Raw genomic sequence first — 15,868 nt, forward strand, 5'->3', positions numbered from 1 at the left:
TACCTTTTCTTATTATTATTATTGTTGTTGTTTTTTGTTATGCTTTGCAAATCAATTGAAGTTTGCCGAAGGAACCATTTTCAAGGAGGAGAGTGTGTGTGTGTGTGAGAGAGAGAGACAGGGAGAGGGTGGAGAGTGAGAGGAGGTGGAAAAATATTGAAAAAGAAAACGCAAATTACTGGATCAACATCAACAATTATTGAAATTATAATTCAATCAAAGATGGAGATATGTTTATATTGTATATGTATGGAAAAATCTGGTCCAAGGTAATACCAATCATTTAATAATCTTAATTGAATAGTTTATCATATATTATTAATCAATGATCATTGATAATTATTTACTCACTTTTTTTGCTGATTCCTCTCCCTCTCTCTCTCCCCTGGATCTCTCACCATGATAAATAACATTGGGAACAAATAATAATAATCAATTTGAAATGTAATTTTGTTTCTCTCTCTCTCTCTCTAGATGATTGTTGATTTTATTTACATCTCTTTAAATTGCTGTTCACAATCAATCAGATGATTATCATCAACTTAATTTTCAGCTTATCAAAGCTTGTCAAGTGTAAGCTTGAAAACGGTCAGGGTTAGAGAGAGAGAGAGAGAGAGAAGGAGAGTTGTATCTATTTCATATGAGAAAAAATCTAATTGTAATCAAGTTGAATTGTTAATCTTATATTCTAATGTATTTATGATTGATCAACTTGTCGAAAAGTTTCCAACAATCAATTGATTGACAATGTTTTTTTTTTTGCTCCATTTTTACCTTAGATCTTTGCATGATTATCTTACAACAATTAACTCTCTCCTTTAATATCTCTTGATTTCAGGTTTTATTTTGTCTCTCAACAATTAACTGATTCACTTACTGTTCCTTATCATTGGGTACAATTTACCGTTACATTTTCATCTTCCGATTAGTTTATATCTCTGGTCATCATTGATAATTAGTCTCATCTATGCTCTAATTACAGAATATATTATCAAGATGAGGGATTAATTGTAAAGAAAATGAAGAGAAATTATATCAACAATTAACCTTGACTTTTACTTTTACCTGTATTACCTGGTCAATGAGGAAAAATAATACAACAATTTACTTAATTGTACTGAAAAGTTAAAAGGATAAGCGATGATGATATAAAACACAATCTCTTTCATCATCATTTCTTATGATTATTGTTAAAATTGATTACCTTTCAATCAAAAGTGATTTTTTTCTGATTAGGTTAACAATTTACCTTCTTAACGATCAAAATCATTAAACTTATCAAGTTGAACTTGCTACAATCAGTAAATTGCTTGAATCTTATTGAGCTTTTAAGAGATTGGAAAGTTAAACAATTAACCGATGCTGATCAATGTAATTATATTAATGTCAACAACGTATCACTATTGTAATAATAATACAATCAAATTAAAAAAAATTGTTCTGATCAGTTGATTGTTGCAGAGAAATTACAAAAAAAAAGTTAGTTAACAATTTGTTTCCATTACCTGGTGGGTTAGAATTGAGAAAATTAACTCAACAATTAATACTTAATTAGTTAGGTGATGAAAGAGATCACAATCAAATGAAATTGAGAGTAATTATATTTAATTACAATCAGTGAAAGTTTACAATTACTTTTTTTCATTTTGATTGTTTAATAATCAAATTAACTAGTTATCGTTAACTGTTATCATTATAATTTAGTTTCATTGTCATTTATCAATTTAAACAAGTTTAATTTTTGATTGTTGTCTTCATGTAGATGTTTTTTTTTAAATTGTTGTATAATTGTGGTAACAATTAACTACAATTGTCACTGTTTTAACCCAGTTGATTGTGATAAACATTTTCCATTCCTCTTTAATTGTAATTTTGTTTAATTCAGATCCGTTTATATTATTTTAATTTAGTTTGTACTAAATTGTGATGATAATTATGTTAATTGATTAACTTTTACTAGAAATTAATTCATCTATTATTCATTAGGAAACAATTTATTAATAGTTACCTTTTTTGTTTTGTTTTCAATTGTAACAATCAATTAGATCAACTAATTGGTATTAATGATTGCAATTGAATTAATCAATGAAGTTAATTGTGATTATATGTAAACAAAAACATTAATTAATTGTGTATTTGATTAACCTAAAAATCAAGGGGAAAAAAGTGAATCAAAAACAGTATTTCAATAATTAATTAATGATTCAAAGTAAATCAACAGTTTACAATTAACATTTGAGGTCAAGATTTTTGTCTGATTGTTGATTAGTTGATTTAACAATTAAATCCATGGTCAGTTAATTAGTATGATAATAATCATCTAAAAATATTATCCGATTAACTAAATAATTATTATCATTTTCCAAATGATCAGCAATTAATAAATTGTCGCAATGAAAAAGTAATTTTTACCACAATTAGTTTTAATTATCAACTACTGATCAACTTACACCAATTGAAATGTGAATGAAAGTTAATCATTTGTTTCTGGTTATTAAAATTACTTGATTGTTACTTTTAATCAGAACTGGTTTAACTTTGATTATCAGCACGTTGACTGATTAAAAAAATGTTTCATTTAATTGTATGTTAATATTAGTTGATTGTTGGGGAAATGATAATTTTTTTTTTGGTTACCAAAAAGTTTATTCAACTTAACCAATTAAAATGATTCACAATCAATATCAACAATTATGATTTGAAGGAGGAAGACAAAAATGATTAAGATGATTAAGATGAAGATGAAGATGATGATGAATACCCTTCAGGGGGTATGATGAAAAGTAAGAGAAGACAAATCAACTGAAGCAAAATGTCATCATCCTTAATCATTGAACAACTTTTTCCTTTCATCATATCAACCAACTTAACAATTAACTGATTGTCTTGTTTTTTTTTCATCTCATGTTGATTGTTTATCTTACTATTTTTTTGTATCTAGATTATTATTACTATTATCATGATTAATTCATCATTTACTTGAACATTAAGATTTACCGTTATATTAATTGTTTGGAATGTGTTGATTTTCAATTAAGTTTGAAATGTTTTTTTATCGGTTAAGCGTATCAACAATTAACTATTCAAAGTATTGTTGATTTAGCTTGATGATGATTATTTAACGTGCGTTTGTTATTAGGTAAACTTGAAATTAATTGTCCCATCGAAAGGTAAATTGTTTTAGTGAGAAGCAAGAAAAAAAAAACAACTCACCAATTAGTTAATTGTTTCAACAATTGTTTATCTAAATTTATTTCTCAATTTCTATTCATTGATTGTTAAGATTGTAAATAAGACAATTAGTCTTTGTTTTCTGTACAGATTTCATATAATATACAAAAAAAATATACACACATACAAATTGTTAACAATGTTTGATTAAACAATTAATTCATTTGTATGGAAATTAAATTAATTGATCAATTTCATTTTCTGCTGGATCAATATCTTTATAATTGTTGATGATTGTTGTTGTCGGTGGTGATGATGATGTTGATGGTTTTATATTAATAGTTGATTCAGTCGAGTTGATTAGTTGATTTTGGTTAATTGTTTCACTCGTTTTATTAGAAGTTAATTTACTTGTTATTCTAATATCAGCACAAGCTCTGAATGTTTCATTTTCCATGTCGGTAGTTCCCTGATTACCACAGGTATAATCCCACTGGAGGACACATCGAGAACAGGTAAGGTTGACCGGAAGTACGAGGGTCAAATTATAAAGATTAGGACCTTGATTACCAAGATGATATTTGTACCGTTTTTCCAATGTTGATGAGTTAATTATAATTTCTAATGGATGTTGATTTAAACACTCTTGGGTTACCTCAATTTCATCTGATTGACTTGGACACAATCGGAATACAAAGTAACCCTTATGGGCAGCGGTCAAGTTAACTGTTACATTTATCCAATCACCTTGACCATAATCTCCGGTCAAGGTGGGAGGTTTGGTTACCCATTTACCTGATGGCACTTCACTGGTACGTGTACCATTATATGGATCACCACAAACCCCACACCTCCCGTTGTTAGCGCGTTTAACTGTCAACCCTCCGCACCACATTTCCATGTCATTGTAGTTAATTGGTGTCTTATAGCCGACCCGCCAAGCTGATGGTCTACCCGCCGGGCTGATTAGATATCCATGAGTGGAAACATAATGATCACTAATTAGACAGGAAGAGACAATGATCACAATTATTGTTAACAATTTAAACATTTCCATAACTTTTTTTTTCTTCCTCTTGTTGATTAACAAACAAACTAATCACTTTACCAAATTTACTTATTTAATAACAAAGTTAAATTACTGTTTAATTGCTTCAAAGTTAATTTGCTTTTCTATCTAACCATTGGGTTTACTTGTTAACAATTAAATCAATTTCCATTTTTCTTCATCATTTTCTTCATCAATTATTTACTATCATTAATCAATAACCTTATGTGAAAACATGATCATTGATTTAATACAATTAATATTAAGGCCTAACAATCAACAAAATTGAATTTACGTTGAGATGAACTTGCAATTATTTAAATTGTTGTTGTTGATTGTTGATCAGCTATTATTAGTTTTGTTGGTTGTTTATTTGTTTACAATTAACTTGGGATTTGATTGATTAATCAATATCTTAACCTTGATTGGTTAATCAAAATTGGTGGACTTTTTTTTTAATTGTTTTGGTAATATCTTTAATTGTCTATTGACTAATTAATATATACAATTCGTTGATTCATTGGTTAGCAAACTAAATTAATCAAAAAGTTAATCAAAAGTCACATGTTTTCATTATAAACTTGTAACGAGATAATTATTAATATTCATTGACGTAAATTTAATTGTAGTTATTTACCTTATCTTATAACAATTAATAACAATTACAATGTTCAATTATCATGTAATTATCCGACTCTTGAGGATAAATTTAATTTCTTAATTGACTAAGTGCAAGATAATCAAATTAAATAAAACTAATACTTGATTAACTTTTTGACATTTTCATTTTAATCAGTTAATATGAAAATCCGATTACTTAATTGTTACAATTATTTAGACCAATCTATCTGAAAACTTTTGACCTTTTTATTGTGTGTATTTAAACAACAATTAAGACAATTGTATGTCAATATATTTACTCATTTAAACTAATCAATAGGGAACAATTTAAATCAATCAAATTAAATCAAATTAAATCCAAATCCAATTTGTAAACATAATAAACATTAAAAATAAAATTCAAGGTTAATTAATCTTACACTTTATATTTAAATTGTTACATCAATTATTTAACTTAACGTAATAATTAAACAATTGCTAAAGATAATTGTTAATTTTTTCGTTCCATTCGCATTTAAAGTTAATCATAATTAAGAGATTAATTGTTAATTTGAAATTGGCGCTTTTCTAATTAATGGAATCATTTTATTCCGGTTTCGTCTTGTCCAAGGTTCTTTATGTTAATTGTTGCTTTTTAATTGCTCTTTTTAATTGATATTTTAATTTTTCTCTTTCTTATCTCTAATTTACAATTTAGTTGTAACAATTATTCTGTTGATTTAATTTGTTTAGATTAATGTGACTGATAAATTGTAAACAATTAGAAAGTAAAATCATCAACAACCTTAAGTTAACCTTTTGAATGTGTTTACCTCACGTCAAGGTTTCGCTTTTTTTTCAATACATTGTCACTTTGATTTCTTTTTGACAATTGATCGATTATCATTTTTTTTTATTCATTTTATTTAATTGCAATTAGACTGTTTGTTGTTTGTCTTTCTCTTTGTCTGTCTCACTCTCGTTGTCTCTGTTTTGATCTTTTCTATGTTCTCTTCCATTATCTGAGTAAGTAGTTAACTGTATCTTACTCACTAATTTGTTGTTTCTCTTTTTTTTTCCTAATCATGTTTCGCAAATGATCATATATGAAGGTTACTCAACGGTATCATGTTTGAACCAATTGGAAACCTTGGATTGGAGATGAAGGAAGGAAGACGAAAAGGAAGAGAGTGAGTGGAGTGAGAGAAATGAAGGTAACTCACAACGTAAACGAACAGGAGAAGGAAGAAGGAAGAAAATGAAAAGACGAATAAGATGAGATGGAAAAAACAACGATATCAACACAATGGCGATCGTGAAGATAAAGTGAAAATTGGAAAACGTAGTATTTACAAAGAGATGTCTGAGGTTCCACTCATGTTCTGTCAAGTCATGTAATAATATTCACTCAGTAGAATCATTTGGGATCAATGGTATCATCATCTTCACATATGCAAGATGAATTTTATGCATATATTGCAATCATGTTAAGAAGAGAAGTGAGATCTGTGTGTGTGTGAGAGAGAGAGAGAGAGAGAGAGAGAAAAAACATCAAAAAGGTAAGAAAAGAAAGTGAATAAAGAAGCCAGATAAAAGAGAGGATCTGGCAAATCTCCATGTTACTCTATCAACTATCATGATCATTGAATTGACAAACGTTTTAACCACTGTGAGTGTCTCTCTATCTCTCTCTAAGTGAGTGAGTGTTTTACCCCTACGGTTTTAAGATTAAGTTAATTGCCTACATTTCATGGTGATGCTTCATCTGTTACCATGTTCTCTCTTTGGTCTTTTTCTTTTCATCTTTTCTCTTCTTTTTTTTCTCAAAACCCAAATATCGAGTTGATACTTTTTGCTTCTCTCTTACATGTACATTCACTTTGCAAGGTTGGTGCCTTGTAAGAGAGTAACAGAATAGTGAGATAGATACATGTTCCTCTCTCTCTCTCTCTCTCTCTCTCTCTCTCTCTCTCTCTCTCTCTCTATCTCTTTGATCAGATTGCCAATTTTTGTTTCTCTCTCTCTCTCTAATCTCATTTCTCTTGTTTCCTTATCCTGGGTTCAGTTGAGTTTTCCCTTTGCATTGAACTGAACGATACCCTTGTCTTGATGAAGGACTATCGGGATATTTTATCCTGAATTTGTATCAATCATGTTTTTTTTCTATTCTCTTGATTTTTAAACTTTTTTTTATCTCTTTTTCTCAACAGTCCAAGGGAAATGGCCATTGAAATGATGATTATTGAAAAACGTTCACAAAAAATCTCAACCGAAGGACTTGCAAAGTAAAACAACAAAACAGTTACTTAATCAATTGATGATGAAGTTCAATGATAATGGTTAATTAAACAAAAAAGCATTCGCATCGATAATCGACCTCCAAACTTGTCCACTTGACCTTTCACCATTTTCGCCTTGAGGTAAATTGATGGCAAATGATACAAGGATAACCAGTAGAACTAATGAAAGAAACTAGAGGCTATTCCAAAATAATCTTCTTATTGAAATTGGTCATTTTTCTTTTCAGTAATTATCATTATTTCTTATACTCGATGATTATTATTATGATTACTATTGAACTTAATTTCTCTCTTTCTGTTTATAACTACTTTAAAGGTATCTATTTAGCATCTATCATCCACGCCCTGGAAATGTATGTTCCCTATTCCTGAAATTTTCTGTCAAAAGGTGGATCCACTTCGTAGGAAAAAAAAAAGAAATGATGTTAATTTCAAGTAGAGAACCAGAAGAAAGAAGATGAAGAAAGAGAAAGAGAATCAATCTGATGAAATTTATTCCTGATAATTGTGGAAATGCAAAACGAGTGAATATAAGATAATATATGAAAGACAGGTCCTCATCTTCATCCTCATCTTCATCAAATTCCCTCAACCAAAGTGTAAAATTAAATGAAGAAAAAAACCTGATTTGATTTATCTAGAGATTCTGTTCAAGTTCATTCAGGTGAACTTCATGAAAACAAGATATTTATTCATCATCTGAAAGAAGCAGAATGAAGTTACACATTAATAATGTCCACTGGCCTCTTCTCTTTATGCAATTCATTTTCTTCATCTTCTTATTCATCCACAAAGCCGTAATCTCACCAGTAACAATATTTTATCTCTTTCTTCATCACCAGGTAAATATAATTTTCATGTGACAAGTCACGTGATTTGAAACTACCTTGAGATTACAAGTTTTTCTGTTATTATTATGTGAGAGATTTAAATGGGGGAGTAAACAAAAAGGAAAGATAATTGAGAGCGAGAAGAACGAGATGATGATAAACAAAGATGGAAAAAGAGAGAGAGAGAGAGAGAGGAAAATTCTGGTATTAGGAAATATCGTTCACAAAAACAAGAATAGTGGCAATGTGATCGGTATAAGAGCAGAAAGTTTATTAAATTGTGATACTTTTACAGAGGAGGATGAGAAGAGAAATGTTGATGAGTGTGATGAGATAAAATCTGAGAGGATAACATGATGAGGGATAGAAAAGTTTGACAGTTTTGTTTTCTCGTGTTCACTTGAATCAGCATGTTTACTGTTTTTGTTCTTGGTGTTTGTCAGAATTTTACTGTTGCCAGTTTCATGAAATTGAAGCCAAACATGAAGACTTTTCTCTCTTCCTCTTCTCTTTATCATCAAAGATTCAGAGACAGAGGGATAGCGAGAGAGAGAGAGGAAAAAGTTCAACGAAAATCAGTTCGATGTTTTTTTTTTCATCTAAATTAACTGATGTAAATCAACAGACTTTTAGATCCTTAAATAGGTTAGACAATTAGTTTCGCAGATATTTCACTTTCCATGATATATAAATGCTCTGAAAATCACCCAACCACCCACACTTTTTACTACTTTTCTCTATCAACAATTGACATTTTAAGGAAATCAACAAATCACAATGAATCAGCTCGTTGGTCTAATCATGATCAATAATAACCCAATTACCATCACCGATCCGAAATGTTTCCAAAGTGTCCTGTTGCTCTGATTGAATTTCTTACTCTCACCATAACTGGTTGGAATCGCGAACTACACTTAATTATTATAATCAATCAATCAGAGTAATTATTATCATGATCACAAGCACCAAGTGAATAGAGAGTGAGAGAGGAAAAAAAGTAATTGATAAAAGGTTACTAAGTAACTGAGATGGAAAAATATTTAATCGAATGTAAAATTAATGAGAAAACATTGACAAACATCATCTTGTGATCCTCAAGGATTTATCATTACAATATATTGATTGTTGAAAATTGTAAACAATCAACAAATTATTATCATCAACTGTTGATGTTTATTAGTCTTTCTGTTTACTTATTATCGTTATTGTTATTAACATGAAACCGTTTCCATCCATGGTGTTGATTCAATTTGTTTCCCCTGTTATCGGTGTAAAAAAAAAGGTTGTTTCCCATTTCTGTTTAATTTATCTGGTTTATTAGCATTTAACTATTATTATGATTAGTAAATTGTTTCAGTTTTATCTACTGATTGTCAGGTAAATAAAGGTAAAAGTAATCAGAAAGAGTTGCTACAAATCACATGAATCATGTTGATCTCTGGTGTTTATTGAAAGTCAATTCCAAGGTTTTCTCAGGCCTTTGAACTTGAAATTAAATCATGATCATGTTTATCATGTAATAGATTTTTCTTTATTTTTATTCTTATGATTAATTTAGATTTATTTTCTTCTTCTTTTAAATGTTCACTGATTTACTTGAATGATAATATTATATTATTTTCCATCAACAATCAAATAATATAATCAATTCTCTGTCTCTCTATGAGTTTATTGAAAGTTCATTGGTATTTAAACTTGAATCCAATAAACTTGAATAACTTTTGATTGTTGAAAACAATTGAAAATGTAATTAGTTGATTGTGTCTTGGTTTTTGTCTCTATTTTTTTTTATAAATATTATTTGAATCTCTTGATGTTGATAATATTGATTGTTGATTAACTTGATTGTCTTATTGTGTCTCACTTGTTTGTTTGTTTTTTTTTTGATTAACTTTTCAGTGTTTTAATTATTAATGATAATTACAACTTGATTACCTGATTAAACTTATAACTGTCAATTGTTTGCTGGCTGTTTGATCATTATTAATCAAGTTAATTGCTTCTTTAACACTAACACATTACCAAACCTTTTATTATTAATCTAATTACATTTATCTAAAACGATTGACAGTTTTACTGTTATCAAGAAAAATGATTAATTATCCATCGTCCAATTATACAATTTTCATATTCAATTCCAATGTGAATATGTAACAATTAAATCACATTGATTTTAATTTGATTTGGTTTTTAAATGGAGACAAATCAATTTTAACCAAATCAACGTGATTATTGAATATTGTATTGGATGAGAATCAATATATTGATTATCACCCTTAACAATGTGATAATTACCTTTAATTGTTAATAATAACAACAATGATGCCGATCATTTTGATGATAGTGATTAAAAATGAAGGTGAACAATTTAAATTGTTCAAGCAATTATCAAGTTTCAAATGACTTTGAGATTCTAGTTTTTTTTGATAACAACTTTTACTTTTTTGGGTTTAAGCTTAATTGGGTTTGGATTGTGATGAAGAGCCTTGATTGTGTTCACTACAATTAACATCAGCACACTAATCATAATAACACATTCTGAGCAATCAAATTAAATGAAAAAAAAAGCTACCTGGTAAACAAGGTTGTACAATTTAAATGATCTAATAGATTTCAATCAAGTACAACACAATTAATTTACCTTTTCGTATCTATTGTTAAATCTGATTAGCAATTAGATTTCTAATTTTCCCTTTCGATGACCTGATATTTACTTAATCAGTGACCATCATCAGTCAATAATTAAGAATCGCCGTTAACTCAGTTTATTCAATTTTCCGTTTTACAACTTCTATTATTATAGTAATCAGTAAATTAATCAGCCAATCCTCTCAAATAATTAGCTAATCAGTTAATTATCACTGCACACACACACACATATTATAATATAATCAACTTTGATTACAATCTAATTCAATTGAAGTGAAATAATTAGTAAACAAGATAATTGATTATTTATATTGATTATCAAAGGGGTTTGGTTGGATTTAAATCATCATCTGATCACGAGAATTAACAACAAAAAAATCACAATTAAAGAGCAATGATTTACTATTAAAGCTTAATTATCAGTTAATCATTTGATTTGATTTCGATTGGAAAATAAAATCCAATGACAATTGAAATGGTGAATTAATCAGATGATTATTTGGTTTTAAATAATGATTCACCTTGATTTTGTTTCGTAATTTGTTAATTGTTACCATCAGATAATTTAACCAAATTAAAAGTGACACTTTGTTTCAATGTTAAACAATTAGCCCGCAACAATAATATAATCATAAATTGAGTTTATCCGGTTTTAATCATTTGGGTTGATTGTTTTAAACTTTCAAGTTAAAGAGAAATGATTAACTAATTGTAAATAAATATCAATTTAATTTGATTCGTTTAAATTGTTTGTAGGGCAATTGAATCCGGACCTGGAAAACAAAATACTAAATGATAGTCAAAATTAAGCATAATTGATGATTAATGTTCAGTTAATTAACTACAATTAAACTTTGTTGTTTTCTAAAAGTTTTTTTCAAGAATTGAAAGTTTTCTCAATTTCAGTTTTCGACAATTTTTTCATCTTCTTCCTCTTTCTTTTTCTCTTTCTTTCTGGTTAATCTGAATTATTATCATCTTGAAACGATGGTTGATTATCTCTCTCTCTCTCTCTTGATTGCTGTTTATTATGATTATCATTTCGTTGTTGATTGTTGCTGTTTGTTAACTTGTTTACTGTTGATTCTGTTGATCCGTCATATTAACCGGTTTTCACCAAGGCTTCAGCTATTTTCATGAAACGATGAAACAATATTATTCAACCTTCGAAGTGGAAATAAAAACGATAATCAAAAAGTCACTTTAACATTATTATATTGGGAAGAAACCAGAATTAACCTTGATAGTTTTCACTTGAAACTATATTTTGACATTAACTTGATTGTTACAGCTTCATTTGACTCGATAATCAAATTTAATTGATTATTAATTGTCTCTCTTTCGTTATTGGTTTCCTTTTAAACTTTTTAATTCGATAACAAAAAAGTTTTTTTCTTTCGATTTTGATAATTACGAAGATTGTAATTTTCTGGATCAATTTTCATCATCGTATCATTTGATTAACTATTAGCTTTGTTAAATTAATTGTTCTCTTTCTTAATTATTAATCAAATCTGAAGGTTAATTTGTTGTTGTTTTCATTAGAATTGTTTGTTTACTATTCATTTCGCTTTCCCATTTGATCGTAATAATTTCATTTGAGAAAAAACTTCCGTTAAGATTAAATTAGAATTATATTGAATATAATCGAATTGTTTTTCTTTTTTAATCAATTCATTTAGTTGAAATGAAACTTTTTCTCATGACTAATAATTGTGACTGTTGATGATTAAAACAATTGATTTGTTGGCTTGTCTCTTGTTTGTCAAAAAGATATCACAAGTTTCATGTTGCTCAATACAGAGGTGGTTAATTATTGTTATCATTTATGGGAGACAATTTTAATGTGTTCAATTTAAACTGTCAAAATAAAACATAATTAGTAAGCATATTATACTTGCTAACTAAATATACGAATCATAATCAAGTAAATATATTAAACAAAGGCCAATTAAACAGACACAAATACACATGTACATGTACTAATGGTATTTGGTTAACAATGTTTACAATTATAAACAATTAAGATCCAATTTAATGATGAAAGGTTTCTCCATGAATTTGGGTACGTCCATTTCTGGTTCAAATTTTACATCATCAGTAGAACCAAATTGGTCAATGGGTGAACAGTAAGGGTCACCTTGATAATCATCAGGGTCTGACATTAGATTAATTGATTTGATGTTTAGGGTTTTTCCAAATCAAAACAAACCAGAAATGTTAATGTTACCAATTTTCATCGAACGTCAAATCCTCAAGACCATTGAATTCGAGTAAATTTACCTCATGGTAGAAAGGTAAAAACACAACCTAAACAAGAGAAGGTAAATCGAAATAATTTAAATTGAAAGATGGAAAGGAATCACAATTAAACCCACAATTTAATCAGAAAAACAAATTAACAAAGAAAAAAAAAACGAAAAGAAAATCATATGTTATGGAACAATAGAGACACCTAGTAGCTAATTCCAAGACTTTTCTTATTCTTTTTTTTCAAAAATCTTTAATTACCTTAGTTTGGAAAAGATTTTAATTGTTTCATTTTTCTTCCTTTTTTGGTTATAATCAACTTGTAATCATATTATAAAGTAATAACTTAATCACGTTTCACAATTGTTGATCCAATTAATAGACGTGAACTTAATATATTTAAGAATCAAGTGAATCACTTTTGTTTTACTTCAAACATATGACAAGTTAACTTGATCATAATTGTTATTTTCATCATAAAGTAAGTAATTGTTTACCTTTTAATTACCTTTTTTTGTCTATAAAGTAAATTGGACAATTACAGTAACAATATTTCATTTCTTTAATCTGGTCTCTCTCTCTCTCTCTCTTCTCTTTCAGGATTAACCTTTAAATCAACAGTCAATATCTTACCATTAGATGTATAGTAAATTCAAGAAGCTTTTTCTTGTTTCCATTTACCTGATATCAGATTTGTAACGTGATTTTATTTTCTCTCTCTCTCTCTCTCTCTCTCTCTCTCTCTCTTTCTCTTTCTTTTATAGCTTTATATCAACACCTATCATATTAACCCAATGAATGGAATATAATGTGATCATAATCATCATTTAGAAAGTAAATCACATTTCAAGTTATATCAGTTAACGTTGAAATTTTGACAAGTTCAACTATCATGATGATCGTCGTGAAGAAGGGCATTCATGTAACAGCATCAAATTGTGATGGTTATGATTATATTAATTGTAATACTTTCACATGTTGATGATGGAAAGACACACAAAATGGTGATATTGATGAAAAGGAACCAATAATGGAGAAAAAGTAAAAGCAAATTAAGCAACAAGGGAAAAGACAATCAACATATGATGATGATGAAAAAAAAGGAAGATGACAAGATTATCATTTGTATGTTAACTCAACCAGATTTTACCAGAATTAAGATGAGAATTATTATTATCAACACTTAATTCGTTTACAATTAGGAGTGTGTACTTTTTTTTCTCTATCCCAAGAGATCGTTCGACGACAATTATGGCCCTTGAAAGTTCATTTCATGGAATCTGAAAGGTAAAAATTGTTACTCTTTTTTTCTTGTCTTGTTTTTCATTTCGTTGACTGTGTGTTGGTGTCAATGAGAAAATGGAAAGTGAATGTCAATGATCCATAGACTGAGAGATGAACAGGGTAAGGAACGGACAAGGACACATATTAATATGTTATTATCTGAACAAATCTGAGAGAAAGAAAAAGCTAACATGATATCGAGATAAATGAACTGAAGCTGAACCAACTCAGTAACAGTTATATTTGTATTCTTATGATTTTTTTTTGTTTTCTTCTTATTCTTCACTCTTTCTCTCTTTTCTGAAGGAATTGACCTTTGTCCATTTCATGGTTATTCATTGGTTAATCGTCTGGTGGAACTGATGAAAGATTCCATTGATTATGTATCATGATTATCGCCATTGTTGACTGAATAACAATGGAATTGATTGTATCCCTTGTAATTGTAATAATTATTACGTCTTCTAGTGGCTCCATTTAATAACATTATCTGTATTTTCTCATTATTATTATCTCATTACTATCATGATGATTAGTTGATTATCTTTATTACTATTATTCATTAATACAGTTAATCTGTTTTTTCCCAGTCTCTCAAACTTCAATCCTGTGATTCTCAAGGTTTAATTGTTGCTGATTGAAAAAAAAAATTGTGTCTCAATTGTGTCAAAATCTGACTGTCAATGGCTGATTTACATTGGAAAATCAACTATACCAATTAATTAAATTGTTACTAAGATAAATTTTAATAACTCACCAGTCATTTGATTGTATTCTTACTAATTTAATCTATTTCTATGATTTATTAATTCTTGTTTCAAGTTCATCGTTCTGTATACGTTAATTGTTGATTTAATTTCTCTCTCTCTCTCTCTCTCTCTCTCTCTCATCTTTAATCAATGATTAATGATTAATTACGATGACGAAATTGATGACGACAGTAAATTTTATAATCGTAATATTTGTAAATAGCCAACAATTGAGTTAATTGCAGTGGGAAAGACAATGATATGTATTGGAAAATTACATTTACTTATAATCAACTGATATAAACATTGGACACGCACACACATTCACTAATTAACTTAATCTAATCAACGTGAAAACAACTAAACAATATCCAAATAATAGACAGTGAAACAATCATCTTAATCACATTTTAACAATACGATCTGATTGATATTAAAGTTAATCAGAACAACAATCAGATGAACATTTAATAATAATAATGACACCTTTTCTTCAATCCGTCTCATAATAACAATCAATTGATTGTTTTTAGCCCCAAAAACTGGTGTGTTAATTAATCATTGATAAATAACGGAGTGCAATTAATTGATTAGAAAATCATTTAATCACCAAGAGAATCAGTGAGAGGAAATTAACTGAAAAAATTAACCAGAAAAAAAAAACAAAAGGAAAAACTTTTATTTATGTCAACCAAGAAACTCACAACTCAAGTTGATTAGAAAGGGATCAAGTTAATTGATGATTAGATAATTATGTGAATACAAATGAAGAAGTTACCAGATTCTTAACAATTAACAATTAACATAACAATTACTAAATTGTTATCTTAAAGTTGATACAACTTTAAATTGCAACATGAACCCAACACGTTCACAATCGTGATATAATATCAACTATTAATACGTGATATTTTTATTTAATATAATAATTCAGTCAACAGTTTCACCTCATTATTATCACAACAATTAATATTTTTTACTTGATTG

At 28.3% G+C, this 15,868-nt stretch overlaps 1 protein-coding gene and 1 long non-coding RNA gene across 13 annotated transcripts; one reads left to right on the forward strand and one right to left on the reverse strand.

Moving 5' to 3' along the window:
• The first annotated feature begins 101 nt into the window (after window positions 1-101).
• LOC128387149 (uncharacterized) lies at window positions 102-14,915 on the forward strand. Of its 12 annotated transcripts, none has more exons than XR_008324974.1 (7): window positions 102-269; window positions 5,932-6,488; window positions 7,030-7,345; window positions 7,436-7,961; window positions 13,449-13,489; window positions 13,613-14,135; window positions 14,439-14,915. It is a non-coding gene; the product is annotated as an uncharacterized LOC128387149 (long non-coding RNA). The 12 variants fall into 12 exon arrangements; XR_008324975.1 differs by lacking the exon at window positions 102-269 and adding an exon at window positions 5,533-5,663; XR_008324973.1 differs by lacking the exon at window positions 102-269 and adding an exon at window positions 5,619-5,845.
• Window positions 3,145-5,190, reverse strand: LOC128387142 (uncharacterized). Its single transcript, XM_053346321.1, has one exon. The coding sequence runs from the start codon at window positions 4,226-4,228 to the stop codon at window positions 3,407-3,409; it is 822 nt and encodes a 273-aa protein (XP_053202296.1). The 5' UTR covers window positions 4,229-5,190; the 3' UTR covers window positions 3,145-3,406.
• Window positions 14,916-15,868: the final 953 nt, after the last annotated feature.

This window comes from Panonychus citri, unplaced genomic scaffold (genome assembly GCF_014898815.1).
Source record: "Panonychus citri isolate SS breed McGregor unplaced genomic scaffold, ASM1489881v1 Contig00077, whole genome shotgun sequence".
Lineage (NCBI taxonomy): Eukaryota > Metazoa > Arthropoda > Arachnida > Trombidiformes > Tetranychidae > Panonychus > Panonychus citri.